General features: G+C 47.4%; 1 protein-coding gene across 2 annotated transcripts in view; it reads left to right on the top strand.

The window, feature by feature from the left end:
- The window catches only part of eif3d (eukaryotic translation initiation factor 3, subunit D), a 31942-nt gene extending 19664 nt beyond the window's left edge, over positions 1-12278 (top strand). For both annotated transcript variants that reach the window (XM_063062824.1, XM_063062825.1), the window contains exons 11-15: positions 1980-2065; positions 3232-3361; positions 6759-6901; positions 10853-11045; positions 12050-12278. In XM_063062824.1, coding sequence (XP_062918894.1) covers positions 1980-2065; positions 3232-3361; positions 6759-6901; positions 10853-11045; positions 12050-12157 — 660 coding nt within the window. In that variant the 3' untranslated portion in view covers positions 12158-12278. The remainder of the gene's footprint in view (positions 1-1979; positions 2066-3231; positions 3362-6758; positions 6902-10852; positions 11046-12049) is intronic.
- Positions 12279-15053: the final 2775 nt, after the last annotated feature.

Genomic DNA, 15053 nt, shown 5'->3' on the forward strand with positions numbered 1-15053 from the left:
TGCACGTTTGTGGGCGCAGCTCAGCACATCACAGGAACCAGCCTGTCCTCTACGGACTCCGTCTATATTTCTGGCTGCTTCAGTAAAGCAGCCAGCGTAATTGAAGATCCCGTTTGTGCCAGACATCCTCTATTCTGTCTCCCATTGGGCAAAGATAACAAAAACCTGAAAACACGGACCAGCAAGCTCAAGGATGACTTCCATCCCACTGTTTTCGGACTCTTGACCACACCCCTTGTACGACAAGATGGACTTTCAACATCAAAATACCTCACTGTGATCTTGCATTTTATCGTTAACCTGCACCGCACTTTTTCAGTAGCTTTTACATTTTATTCTGCATTGTCCCCCTCAGCGCACTATGTAATGATTTGATCTGTATGAACGACAAGCTTTTCACTGTATCTTGATACATACAGCAGTATATTTTTCCTAAACTAATCGTAAGCAATCAGATACCCGGTTTTAGGATATTGATCAAAATTCAAAGATTCAAAGTCCAGTTATTATCAACGTGTGCATGCAGTATAAAACCCTGAGATTTGTCTTCCCGCGGACAGCCATGAAACAAAGAAAGCCATGGAATTTGTTCAAAGAATAACATCAAACCCACTGCTGTCTGTAAGGATTGTGTATGTCCTCCCTGTGACTGAGTGGGTTTCCTCTGGGTGCTCTGGTTTTCTCCCACAGTCCTTGATTAATTCGGAGGTTGTCGGGTGGCGAGGCTCAAAGGGCTGGAAGGGCCTGTTCCACGCTGTATCCCAATAAATAAATAAACCCCTGCCCCCCAAAAAAAGCATAACAGGTAAGAAAAAAAGGTTGAAAACACGGAATATAAAACACAAAACCAAAAGGGTCAGTTCAGCTCAGTTTTAGTTCATTCTAGCGCTGTGTCGTTTGTTATCCAGGCCGCCCTGATCGAAATCTCCCAAAATAACAACAAGGTAAAAAGATTAGTTTGGCGTATTGGGGGTGTCGATGGAGGGAGAGATGCTTGTGTCCTAGGCTAGGAATGATGCATACTCTGTTGCAGTTCCACAGTCACTGACAGAGATGCTGCCAGGTGTCTGGGTCTTAGTTCACGCATAGTCGGCAGGTCGCTGGAGGAATGAAAGGAGAGCCGGTTGTTGCAGATAATTTCAGGTTTGGGCAAAAATGTGATATGGGGTGCGGAAGCAACCTTTCCCTGTTGGTGAGTATACCCATAAGTATTGATCCCCATCCCAGGGTCATGGGATGCAGAGTCCCAAAGAAGGTAGTCACGTCTAATGGCTGACTCTCTAAAGCAGGGGTTCCCAAATGGTTTTATGCCATAGACCAATACCATTAATCAAAGGGTTGTGGAGCCCAGGCTGGGAATCCCTTCCCTGTAGGCTGAAATCTCCCTACTTGCCCAGAGCGAAGCTTTACGCAAACATCAAGGCTGCTGAATAATTTCTTGTCAGCTTCTGAGATTGCCAGAGTGTGAGGTAACGGGCAAGGTGGGGTACGAGTCACCCTCTCTTGCATTTCCAGCATCCCTGCTTCAAAATAACAAGATATCAGCATGTTATCCTGCCTCTTACATGGTCACAATAACTTGTTGAGAAAGAATTTATTGAGTTGTTCCATACTACCAGGTTAAATGCTGGGTTAATGGCATAGATGAAGGGTCTGGACTGAAGATACGGACTGTCCATTTCCCTTCACCGATGTTGTATGGCCCTCCAGCATTTTGTTTGTCGCTGTGAATGCCCACATCCTGCAGTCCTGAGCCTCTCCAGTTAAATTAATCTGCCTGCTGTCATAAAGACAGAAGTAGTGATCCCAAGTTTAAATCCCACTGCAGCGGCATGGCAATCTACATTTACTTAATTAAATAAATGGCGTTGCTGGCTCCCACTGTGGCTGGTTGATTAATTGTTGGTCAGCGTCCAGGGCTCTGGCACGATTTTGTTTTCAGCTTTGTTTTTACATTTTCTGCCTCCCTGTTCTTGTAGGGCGCTGAGAAGTACAAATTCCCGAATCCAAACCCTTTCGTGGAGGATGACGTCGATAAGAATGAAGTAGCGTCAGTGGGATACAGGTACAAAGTTGAAAGTAAATTTATTATCAAAGTACGTACTGTACACTGGGCGGCCACTTTATTAGATTCAGGAGTGGAACCCAGTGTGGTCCTCTGCTGTGGCCTATCCACTTCCGACGTGTCGTGCATTCAGAGATGCTCTTCTGCACACCACTGTTGTAATGTGTGGTTATCTGAGTTGCTGTCGCCTTCCTGTCAGCTTGAACCAGTCTGGCCATTCTCCCCTGAACCTCTTTCAATAACGTGGCGTTATTGCCCACAGAACTGCTCGCTGGATGTCTTTCAAAAGGGCGCTGCTTCGAGAATGAGATATCCATCACTAAGGACCCTTACCATCTATGATATGTCCTTTTCTCATTACTACCATCAAGAAGGAGGTACAGGAGCCTGAAGAACCGCGCTCACATTTTAGGAGCAGCTTCTTCCCCTCTGCCATCAGATTTCTGAACAGTCCGTGAACCCATGATATCATAGTCATAGAAGAGTACAGCACAAGAACAGATCTTTCGGCCAATCTAGTCCATGCTGAACCACTTAAAACTGCCTATTCCCATCGACCTGCACTGAGACCATAGCCCTCTACCACTACCATCCATGTACCCATCCAAACTTCTCTTAAACATTGATTCTGATTTTGATGACTTGGCCTCCATAACTCCCTGGGAAAGGGAATTCCAAACTTTTGCACCTGCTTGAGAAGTTAATCCCCCTGTATTTAATTCTTGAATAGGCGACCCCTCTCTGAAGCCTATGAGAAAGCTAGCATTTATGATGTTACCTCCAGAGGAAACTGTGGGAGATCCACCACCTTGGGCTGTCCGAGTCTGGATTCAGACGTTGGTTCAGGAGCAGCTAAGAATAGCTCGTTTCCTTTCCCAAGGGTACATAAGGAAATGGGTCAGGAACTATGACAGCTTGAAGCTTCATGGTCGTTTTTACTGATTCCAGCTTTTTTTTCTGTCTTTTTTCTTACATAATTAAAGAAAAAGACACATAGAGTTCACTGATGGGATTTGAACTCGTGATCCCTGAATTGTTTGCCCTGTTTATGACCACTACATTACACTGCCTAGAGCTGTAATCCTGCTGGGCATTAAGGAAGTCCTTTAGTTTTGGGTGCTGTTTCCTACCCCAGCTCACTCTTGGTTGCTCTGACTCTCCTGCAGATACCGGAGGTGGAAGCTGGGGGATGACATCGATCTGATCGTGCGATGTGAACACGACGGTGTCATGACAGGAGCCAATGGCGAAGTATCGTTCGTCAACATCAAGACTCTAAATGAGTGGGACTCGAGGGTAAGGCAGTAACGAGACAAGAAGTTAGTTTCCCAGTGTTGGATTCTGGTAATTTTGCATTCAAAGATTCTTCAAAAGTCCAGAATGAGCATAAAATTTGTTGGTTATTTATTAACATTTATTAAAGTGTTATAAGATCAAAGAATGAAGAAAAACAACAAAAAAGTTGCAGTCATCGTATACAAAAAAATGCTCAAACTAGAGAGATATCAAGCCACCATAATAACAAATAACCTATGAAATAATCACTAAAAAATAAACTTCTATAAAAGCTACCAAAACCACCAGTAAAGGATTAAACAAGCAGCAGATATCACCACTGGCAAACGTTGAGACTTCCACCACCTCCTGTGGGAAAAAAAACTAGGAAGCTTCTAGAAACATAGAGATAGTAGTTACTAAAAAAAAATACACTGAACGATTACACGTATGTAGGTGATTACATAGATAATACAAGTAAGCATAGGAAAGTTAAATAATGAGAAGATAACGATTTTACACCCTAATGCAAAACCAAGGAAAGATCTTGGAACTGATTGTGACAGAACCCAGCAGAGAGGATCAGCCCCAGCGATTGTCCAGTGCAAGCTCTTTTCCCCCTGTGCCAGAGAGCTAGTTCCTCACAGAAGAATGCAAAGCAACTTCAGTTACACCTCAGACACGAGAAAGACTGTAGATGCTGGAAATCCAGAGCAACACACACACAAAATGTTGAATGAATTCAGCAGGTCAGGCAGCATCTATGGAAAAGAGTAAAAGTGGATGTTTTGGGCCGAGACCCCTCCCTAGGACTGAGAAGGAAGTGGAAGAGAAGCCATATCAAAAAGTTGTTGGGGGGGTAGAGGCTAGCTGGAAGGTGATATGTGAAGCCAGGTGAGTGGGAAAGTTGAAGAGCTGGAGGAAAAGAATCTGATAGGATGGGAGAGGAGACCACAGGAGAAAGGGAAGGGAAGAAGGAGGGGACCCGGGGGAAGTAATAGGCAGGTGAGAAGAAGTAAAAGATCAGAGTTGGGAATTGGGTGGGGGGTGAAATTCGGTGAAAGAAGATACTGCTATTTGTGCCATCAGGTTGGAGGTGCCACCAGGCAGTTCAAAATCTCTGATTTTCAGTTGGGTGTTTCATCCAGCTCTGCACCTGGGTGGGGATCTTAAGGAATGGGTGGCTTTTGTGAGTATTTGTGGGGTTGGGTGTGGAGTCATCACTCCGCTACTGAATGTGCTCTAGCTATTTTATGTTCTCTTACAATATTGACGGAGATTGCTCAGTCCACTGAATCAGTGCCAGCACTCAGAGCAGTCCCGTCAGTGCTATTCCCCACTGAGCTTTCTGTAACCTATACTGTCTCACATGTCACACACACAAAATGCTGGAGGAACTCAGCGGGTCAGGCAGCATCTATTGAAATGAATAAACAGTTGACATTTTGGGCCGAGACCCTTCTTCAGGACTGGAAGGGAAAGGGAAGGCTTCAGAATAATAAAGTGGGGGTGAGGGGAAGGAGGCTAGCTGGAAGGTGATGGGTGAAGCCAGGTGGGTGGGAAAGGTCAAGGGCTGGAGATGAAGGAATCTGATAAGAGGAGAATGGACCATAGGAGGGGACCTTACGGAAGGTGATTGGCAGGTAAGACGAGATACTAGGCCAGAGTGGGGAATAGAGGAAGGGAGTGGATTTTTTTAATATCAGAAGGAGCAATTGATAGTCACGCCATCAGTTTGGAGACTGCTATCCAGGTGTTGCTGCTCCATCCTGAGGCTGGCCTCACACACCCACCTACATTAGGGGAAATTTATGTAGCCAGTTAACCTTCCAACCTGTCTGTCATTGGGATGTGGGACGAACCTGAAGCATCCAGAAGAAACCTAAATGGCCAAAGGGAGAACGTGCAAACTCCACATGGACAGCGCCGGAGTTCGGAATGGAACCTTGGCTGCTCGAGTTGTGAGTCAGTGCTGCTGGGAAACAGCGCAACAACTGGAAGTCTGTCTGATCCTTCCTGCTTCCCCCTTCGTCCCTCAAAAAGCACCAGGTGCAGAGACTAGTTGAAGCACTCAACTGCAAATCAAGGAAGAGACTTTGAGCTGTCTGGTTCTTGTCGCTCAATAGTGATGCCTGTCATTTGTAAAGCTTTAGTGCATGTCTCTTAAGAAGGGAGTGGAGCTTAGGGTAAGAGTTGAGGGGTGAGGTGAAATTACCCCAAGGCACAAAATCAAGTTGCTTTAAGGCCCTTCATTGGTTGGCGTTGACCATGGATGTTGCGTCCTAACTGTCCAGGGCAGTGTGATATGGAGAGCAAACTGTTGCCCATGCAGCAGGCTGCCCCTCCGTGCTGCTGACGAATCCAAAGCAACGGCAGAGACCAGTGCAGTTTGGCACCAGCAGCATCACAGGAGTCGCCAGTCAGCGTTGAACTCAACGTAGGACTGACTTTGGGGCTCCAGCTCCAAATTTCTTCCTCTGGGTTCACTCCTGAACCCTTCCCCATGAGTAGGCATAGCTGCAAGGCAGCAGAGGTTTGAAATCAGAGTTCTCCTCCTCGATGAGCCCCATCTGCTGGAAGCGACTGGTTTTAGGGTGCCAGTAACCCGCCTTTGTCTCTTCTCTAGGCAGTAGAAACAGTTCTGCTAGGCTCAGTTACTAAGCTCCCCCCCCCACCCCCGGATGACAACCTTAAGAAATCAAAGTTGTTTTCGTATGTTCACGTTACACATGATACCTGCCTTGGTCTGAGTACCAGTGAATGAGGGACAATACTATCGGTTAAGGGAGAGTGTCAGAGCATATGGTACGTTCCTAAAGAGAGTGTCCGAACTTGTATGTCTTCTCCTAACTTGGGGCATACTGGAAATCAAACCAAACGAAAACTCAAATCTAAAGTCATAGAGCACTATAGCACAGAAATGGGCCCTTCAGTCCATCTAGTCCATGCAAAGCTATTATTCTGCCTAGTCCCATCGACCTGCACATAAACCCTTTCATGTACTTATTCCAAATGCCTGTTAAATGTTGCAATTGAACCTGCGTCCACCACTTCATCTGGCAGCTTGTTCCACACTCTTAACACCCTCTGAGCGAAGATTCCCACCTCCCCCCCCCCCAGGTTTCACCTTTTACTCTTAACCTATGACCTCTAGTTCCATTGGCATCCAATCTCAGTGGAAAAAGTCTGCTTGAATTTATCCTATATATATATACCCCTCATAATGTTAGGGTTGATTCACTCAAATCACCCTCATTCTCCTATGCTTCAGGGAGAAAAAAGGCCTAAAAATCTAATCTCTGGGTAGTGTTTTAATAAAACTCACAATTTTTTCTTTTTATGGCTGCTATTTGATAGGTATGGGCTGTGTTGGGGTACAGGACACTACTGACTGTATTAAATTTCTGCTCCTGGGTAGTACTGTAATGGTGTGGACTGGCGACAGAAGCTGGACTCGCAGAGGGGAGCTGTCCTTGCCACCGAGCTGAAGAACAACAGTTACAAGCTGGCCCGATGGACCTGCTGTGCATTGCTGGCCGGATCAGAGTATCTCAAACTAGGGTAAGAAGGGTGGGCTTGGGAAGGGATTCTAACAAAATTTCCCACAGTCCAAAGGTGTACAGGTTAGCAGGTGAATTAGTCATTGTGAATTGTCCTTTAATTAGGCTTGGATCGGTGGGTGCTGGTTCCGTGGGCTGGAAGGTGGAGATCTCTAAATAGAAATACAGGTGCATTCAAAGATCTAAGGGAGCCAAGTTATGGAAGTGAGCAGAGATCTTGGTGATTCTCCTTGGAACAGAGGGAATAGCTCAGCTGGTGGAGTTGCTGCCTCACAGCTCCAGCAGCCCTGAGTTAAATCCTGTCTGTGTGGAGTTTGCATGCTCTCCCAGTGACTGTATTACTTTCCCTCAGGTGTACCAGTTTCCTCCCACACCCCAAAGATGCACAGGTTGGTGGGTTTATTGTTCACTGCTGGTTGGCCCTAAGAGAGGGATTGAACTTAACAGGAACAAAATAAAAGGGGAGAGGGTTAATGCAGAATTAGTGTAGATGGCTGCTCAGTGGCCTGTAGAGACTTGATGGGCAGAAGGGCCTATTTCCATGCTAAGTGATCCTTCAAAATTCAAATTAACTTTTCTTGTCAAAGTACATACATAAAACCATATCCAATTTCTTATGGGCGCACTCAATAAATCTGTAGAATAAGAACCATAACTGAATCAATGAAAGCCCATCCAGCTAGGGCACTCAACCAGACAACAAACAAATACAAAAAAAAAGGGGAAAAAAATAAATAAGCAATAAATAACGAGAACATGAGGTGAAGAGCCCTTGAAAGTGAGTCCATAGGTTGTGGGTACATTTCAGTGATGGGGCAAGTGTAGTTATCCCCTTTGGTTCAAGAACCTGATAGTTGCAGGATAATGACTGTTCCTCAACCTGGTGGTGCAAGTCCTGAGGCTCCTGTACCATCGAACTGATGTGTGTGTTCGTCTATTGTCAATGTCGATGAGGACCTTGACACCATTTGATGGTGTCGAGACTAGCGCGTGATTTGGATTTAAGTGAGGGAGAGTTGCGCAGTGTCAGCCTCACTCTCTCTTCCCAATTCCCATCTGGATCCAGTGGCAAGACAGAGTCGAGACGGCTGGAGATGGGACTGGGCGCAGTGGATGACCAGGACGTCTTCTGTGTCTTGCCCTGCTCTACACGTTCCACGATGCTCGCAGAGACTGCCTTCTTGACCGTTGGACCTTCCATCGGTCTCGTCCGCTCAATCCCCCGGAGTCTGTCTTCACATGCTGGGATAGACAACTCCCTATCTCACCGAGGGTTTGAGACCCGTCGGCTACCCTCACCTGGTTTAGCCGGCTTGTCGAAGCCGTTGCCTGGGGTGTGGCCGCTGTCGCATGCAAACTGCTACAGGGAGCCACAGGTGAGAGCTGAGTGCCAGGTGGGGACCAAAGGTGGGACTAACTGCCTTGAAGAGGACATGACATGTTCCCCCACCAGAGGTGCTACCCCTCCCTGACACCCCATACACCCCTACCTAACTAATGCAGCAGTGAGGGGAGAGCATAACCTGGGTGGTGGCGGTCCCTGATGATGGATGCTGCTTTCCTGCAACTGCATTTCATGTGGGTGTAGATCCTGATGTGAGAGCAGGTTTAATAAAGATGATCAAAGTCCCAGAGGTTTTTTTACATAGAACAAATGAGAAACAACTTCCAGCATTAGGAAGGTCAGTAATTAGGACACAGCTTGACAGTAATTGGCAAATGAACCAGAGGGGGTGTTTGGAACCTTCTGCTGTGAATTATTGTGATTTGAAATGTGTTGCCTGTGGAGGCAGATTCTATTCAATCATTGAGAAGGGAATTGGGTAAATGGTTCGAAGGAAAATAGTTTACAGGGATATGTGGAGTGATTGTGGGACCAGGTGGAATAGGCTTCTCTTCCAGAGGGCCCCACATTATGCCCTGTGGTCGAATGATTTCTCCTGAAGGTATCATTCTGTGAAATAAGTGGTTCCTAAGAAGGGATGAGGATGTGCATGAGAATGATCCTGGGAATAAAAGAGTTAACATATGAGGAGCATTTGATGACTGTGGGCCTGTACTCCCTGGAGTTTAGAAGAATGTGTGGGGGGGTCTCATTGTAGCCTATCGAATATTGAAAGACATAGAGTGGACCTGGAGAGGATGTTTCCTATAGTGAGGGACTCCAGGACCAGAGGGCACAGCTGCAGGATACAAGAACATCTCTTTAGAACAGAGATGAGGATGCAGGTCCACGGGTTCAACGCAGAGTCCAGGTCAGCAGTTCTTCTGCAGTACCAAGGGATCGCCACCTTCAGAGGGGCAGTACCGAGGGATCGCCAGCTTCAGAGGGGCAGTACCGAGGGATCGCCACCTTCAGAGGGGCAGTACCGAGGGATCGCCAGCTTCAGAGGGGCAGTACCGAGGGATCGCCACCTTCAGAGGGGCAGTACCGAGGGATCGCCACCTTCAGAGGGGCAGTACCGAGGGATCGCCGCCTTCAGAGGGGCAGTACCGAGGGATGGCCGCCTTCAGAGGGGCAGTACCGAGGGATCGCCAGCTTCAGAGGGGCAGTACCGAGGGATCGCCACCTTCAGAGGGGCAGTACCGAGGGATCGCCACCTTCAGAGGGGCAGTACCGGAGGACTGCTGCCTTCGGGTTGGGGGGGCGGGGTTGCAGTACTGAGGGATTCTAGCTTCTTGCTATTACTTACCTTCCTTAAAGCTCCCCTAATCTGCATTAAGCTACCGACGGTAATACAGCACAGAAACAGACCCTTCAACACGCACCCCGCCCCCCCCCCCCCCACAAGGTGCCTGACTGAGCCAGTCCCAATTGGCCATGTTAGGCTTGTATATCCCCCGAACTGTCCTGTCCATGTACTCCTGAATGAACCTGCCTCAACTATATCCTCTGGCGGCTCGTTTGAAATACACTCGGTGGTCACTGTATCAGCTACCTCCTGTACCACGTAAGGTAGTCACTGGGTGTATGTTTCATCAGCTTCTACTGTTGTAACCCATCCTCTTCAAGGTTCGACACATTATGCGTTCAGAGATGTTCTGCACACTGCTGTTGGAATGTGTGGTTATTTGAATTACCGTCGCCTTCCGGTCAGCTTGAACCAGTCTCTTCATTCTCCTCTGACCTCCCTCACTAACAAGGTGTTTTCGCACCATTCTCTAAACTCGAAGTGATTGGTGTGCATGAAAATCCCAGGAGATCAGCAGTTTCGGAGATACTCGAACCACCCCATCTGACACCAACAATCATTCTAGACCACATTTCTTCCCCACTTGATGTTTGGTCTGAACAACAACTGCACTGAGATTCAGCCACGTAATTGGCTGTTTAGATTTTTCATTAATGAGCAGGTGTACGTAATAAAGTGGTCACTGTATGTACTGCCTTCTGTTGCCCCACAGATCCCTTTCAAATCATTTCCCTCTTACCTTAAACCTGTGCCCTCTAATGTTTGGTTTTCACTCCCTGGGAAAAAGACTTTGTGCATTCACCCTATCAATGCCTTCCGTGATTTTATACACTTCCGAAATGTCCAATTCCAGGATGGCTTTAGTGGCTTTATTTGTCACATCTACATCGAAACATACAGTGAAATGTGTCGTTTGAGTGAAACCAAGTCAGCAAGGATTGTGCTGGACAAGTGTCGCCACACCTCTAGTACCAACATAGCGTGCCGACAACTCACAAACCCTAACCTGTCCGCCTTTGGAATGTGGGAGGAAACCAGGAGGTCACGGGGAGAGCATATAAACTTGCAGACAGTAGCGGGAATTGAACCCCGATCTCAGCTAGCACACCGTAAAGTGTTGCACCATCCCAACATCCCTTCTGTTGCAGGTTGGTCTTTCTCTGTTCTAGCTTCCTGCTACAATTCAGAGCCTCATAAACTAGCCCCGTAATCGTACTAAAACCTGCTGCTGTGCCCATGACTGCTTTTTGTTTTTGAAGGTACGTGTCGCGATTCCACATCAAGGACTCCTCGCGTCACGTGATCCTAGGCACTCAGCAGTTCAAGCCCAACGAGTTCGCCAGCCAGATTAACCTGAGCATGGAGAACGCCTGGGGGATCCTGCGCTGCGTCATCGACATCTGCATGAAGCTGGACGAGGGCAAGTACCTCATCCTGAAAGACCCGAACAAGGTGAGACATCAGGCATAGGAGGGAGGAGAGGTCTAACGGGATATGGACCAAAGCAGGCAGATGGGATTAACTCGGGCAACTTGGTCGTTGGTTGGTGTGGACAAGCTGGGCTGAAGGAGTTTCCGTGACTGTGTCTTGGAATAATGTGAGCATGATAACTGCTTTACACCATTGCAGTTGGAAAGACACTGGCTTGTTGGGAGAGGGGATGTCAGTGAGAGAGGCTGAAGGCGTTTGGGCTGAATAGCCTAGTAAAGCAGTACCCCTAAGGTAATGAAAGTGGGCTGACTGTTTGGCAGTGTCTCATAGAACCCGAGAATCACACTTTGTGTGGGACTTGGACCTGATGGCTCCAGAGGGCAGCAAATAGCACCAGAGACCAGGTTTCAGTCCCGACCTTGGGTACTCTCTGTGTGGACCTTAAATGATCTCCCTGTGACTGGGTTTCCCTCTGCGTGCTCCGGTTTCTTCCCACATCCTGAAGCTGTACAGGTCAATGGGTTAACTGGCCACTAAGTTGGCCCTTGCGTGTAGACGAGTGGCAGGATCAGGGTCAGTCAGTGAGAATGTGGGGGAAGCAACCTAGGATTAGTGTGGACTCTTGTGCTGAGGGGCTGGTTTCCATGCAGTGTCTCTCTGTCCACATCTGTTGTGTGTTTGGCTGCTGGCTCGCAGTGAGTTCCCTCACCATCGAACTCTCAGGATTTGTAAAAAAAAATAAATCATAAAAATCCAGGGCAACAGGAACTGTGTTCCCAGTTCAAGGGCTGGGACTGGATTTATTGAACAGTGGGAATTTGTATGAGTAATGAGGGTGGGGTGAAATATTTTTGAGTTGGAAGGAGATGGGATAGGGAGGTTTTCCAGACTCAGTCATGACAAGATGCCTTGCGCTGATGACCTCTTCTCCATGGTGTGGGTGCTTCGTGGGTGCTTCTTGGTTGCATTGTGGTCGCTGAGCCCAGAGCTGGACTCACCTTTCCCTTCCCCTCTTCCTTCAACAGCAAGTCATCCGTGTCTACAGCCTGCCCGACGGCACCTTCAGCTCCGAGGAGGAAGAGGACGACGAGGAGGAGGATGACGATGATGAGGAGGAGGATGGTGCACAGTGAGGAGTGCAGCCATGCCTCACCAGAACCACACTGACGCCGTTCGCCCCTACGCCACTGAGGACAGGGAGACCAAAATAAAATTGTGTACAGTCACTTGGAATAAAGCTCCTCAGATAGCTTCCCCGGCAGTCTGCTTCCTGTGTCCTGAGGCGCGGTATATCTACACGAAACAGAAGTTAGTGAATTTGGTGGCCACTATTCGACAGTGGGGCCATGCAGCCGACTGCTCTGCTCTGTTCTGAGACAACAGTGTTGACCTGTGTCCTCTCGTTACACACAGAGCAGTTCCACTTGCAGCAGGCTCTGTTACCAACTCTCCCCTTGGCTGAATTCCTGAGGAATCTGCTTGAGAGTTAGTGCATGTCTCTACCACCCATCCCTCACATACTCATTCACACACAGTCTTCCTCACACACACACAGATTTTCCCTCTGCCCCCTCTACCCCCCCACAGGTGCAGAACTATTAAACGCACCTCATACGCTAACCCCTTCATTCCTGCGATCCTTCTCTTGAAGTTCATTTGACCCCAATGTCAGCACATCCTTTCTTAGAAAAGGTGCCCGAAAATGCCCAAGTGAGGCCGCATCAGTGTTTTATAACACTTCAGCATTAATACTGGACTCCAACATCTTCCCAACTACTGAAATCAGGCCAACTGGCCTATAAATTCTTGTCTTTTGTCTCCCTTCCTTCTTAAAGAGTGGAGTGACATTTGCAGTTTTCCAGTTCTCCAGAATTATTCCAGAATCTAGTGATTCTTGAAAGATCATTAATGCTTCCACAATCACTTCAGATGCCTCCTTCAGAAGCCTGGGATTTAGTTCATCTGGTCCAGATGATTTATCGACCTTCAGATCTTTCAGCTTGTCAAGTACCTTCTTCATAATAGCAACTACACTCACTTCCACTGGTTCAATTCCAGTTTTGTACATTCTCCCTGTGACTGCGTGGGTTTCAAAGGAAATCTCTGGAGGCGTTATTTGTTTTACACGGCTGGTGGGTGTCTGGAAGGTGCTTCCATGTGGTGAAGACAAATATGTAGCATAGCAGTTAGTGCAATGCTCTTGAAGCTTGGGGTGTTTCGGAGTTCAATTCCAATGCTGTTCTGTAAGGAGTCTCTGTACGTCTTCCTGTGGAATGTGTGGGTTTTCTCCGGGTGTTCTGGTTTCTTCCCATGGTCCAAAGAGATACTGGGTAGGTTAATTTGTCATAGTCAATTGTCCCACGGTTAGGTTAGGGTTAATCGGGGTTATGGGGTTGCTGGGATGGTGCAGCCGGAAGGGAATACTCCGTGCTGTATCACTGAGTGAGAGGGGTGTTTGCAGCTCATAAATAGACACAGGCATGTACAGGGAATGAGGGATATGGACATTGTGTAAGCATAAGGGACTAGTTTATTTAGGCATTTAATTACTAGTTTGATTAGTTCAGTGTAACTGTGGTGCACTGTTCTGTGTTCTAAGTTGATGGAGGAGAGGAACGGGCAGCAACTGGATGGGTGTGTCATAAGAAATAGGAGCAGGAGTCGGCCGTCTGGGTCATCAAGCCTGCTCCGCCATTCAATAAGATCATGGCTGATCTGACCACAGACTCATCTCCATCTACTTGCCTTTTCCCCATAACCCTTAATTCCCCCACTATGCAAAAAATCTATCCAACCTTGTCTTAAATATATTTACTGAGGTAGCCCCCACTGCTTCATTGGGCAGAGAATTCCACAGATTCACCACACTCTGGGAAACGCAGTTCCTCCTCATCTCCATCCTAAATCTACTCCCCCAAATCTTTAGGCTATGTCCCCTAGTTCTAGTCTCACCTACCAGTGGAAATGACTTTCCTGCCTCTATCTTATCTGTCCCTTTCATAATTTTGTGTTTCTATAAGATCTTTCATCCTTCTGAATTCCAGTGGGTATGGTCCTAGGCGACTTGATCTCTCCTGGCAGTCTAACCTCATCTCTGGAATCAGCCTGGTGAACCTCCTCTGCAATGCTCCAAAGCCAGCATGTCCTTCAAGTAAGACCAGAACTGCATGCAGTACTCCAGGTACAGTCTCACCAGTACCCTGTACAGTTCCAGTGTAACCTCCCTGCTCTTAAATTCAATCCCAGAGAAGTCCCATCTTCCCTTGGAGACTGGTGGGGTGAGACAATTCTTGGGCAGATTGTGCTTGGTAGGTGGTGGTCTCAATGGACACTGGCTATATATATATGGTGGGGTTGGTAGTCTTAGACAGCAGGGAGGTCTTAGATTCTCAAACTAGGCAGTTGAGGGGCTGAGATGTTAATACTGTTGAATCTGCTTCTACCATTGTTGCCTTCCTAACCATAATTCACTGTGGAAAATGTCTCCTCATCACTAATCTCCCTCTATTCAATACCCCTCCTATGGCTCCACCAACCACAGGGGTTTGAATCAATGATCTAATGACTCAAAGATGTGAATTGTAACCAGGCTATCAAGGATCGCCTACAAAAGGCTATAGAAGCTCAGTAGGTCAGGCAGCATCAATGGACAAGGCATAGCCATGTAGAGGGATACGAGTTAAACGTGGCACATGAGACCAGCTTGATTGGTATGGACCAGTTGGTCTGACGGGCCATGTCCATAATGTGTGACTCTTCGTGAGATAGGGTAAAGGCCAGAAATACACCCTCATTCAGTAAAGTGGCTTTTGGCTCCCTCCAGTGGACAGACCTTTGGTTGCAGTCTACCTCTGCTTCAAATAGAAATAGATCAAGGTCATTCAACTTGGTGCTAACGCTTCAAATGAGCTCCCCCGTTAATTCCAATAGCCTCCTCTCACAGCTCTTCTCCTTTTCAAAGACTTGCCTGACTTCCTCACGAAATGTTTCGATCTTGAGTCTGCTTCCACTTACCCAAGATCACAACTC

The sequence above is a fragment of the Mobula hypostoma genome, chromosome 11, assembly GCF_963921235.1.
Source record: "Mobula hypostoma chromosome 11, sMobHyp1.1, whole genome shotgun sequence".
NCBI classification, from domain to species: Eukaryota; Metazoa; Chordata; class Chondrichthyes; order Myliobatiformes; family Myliobatidae; genus Mobula; species Mobula hypostoma.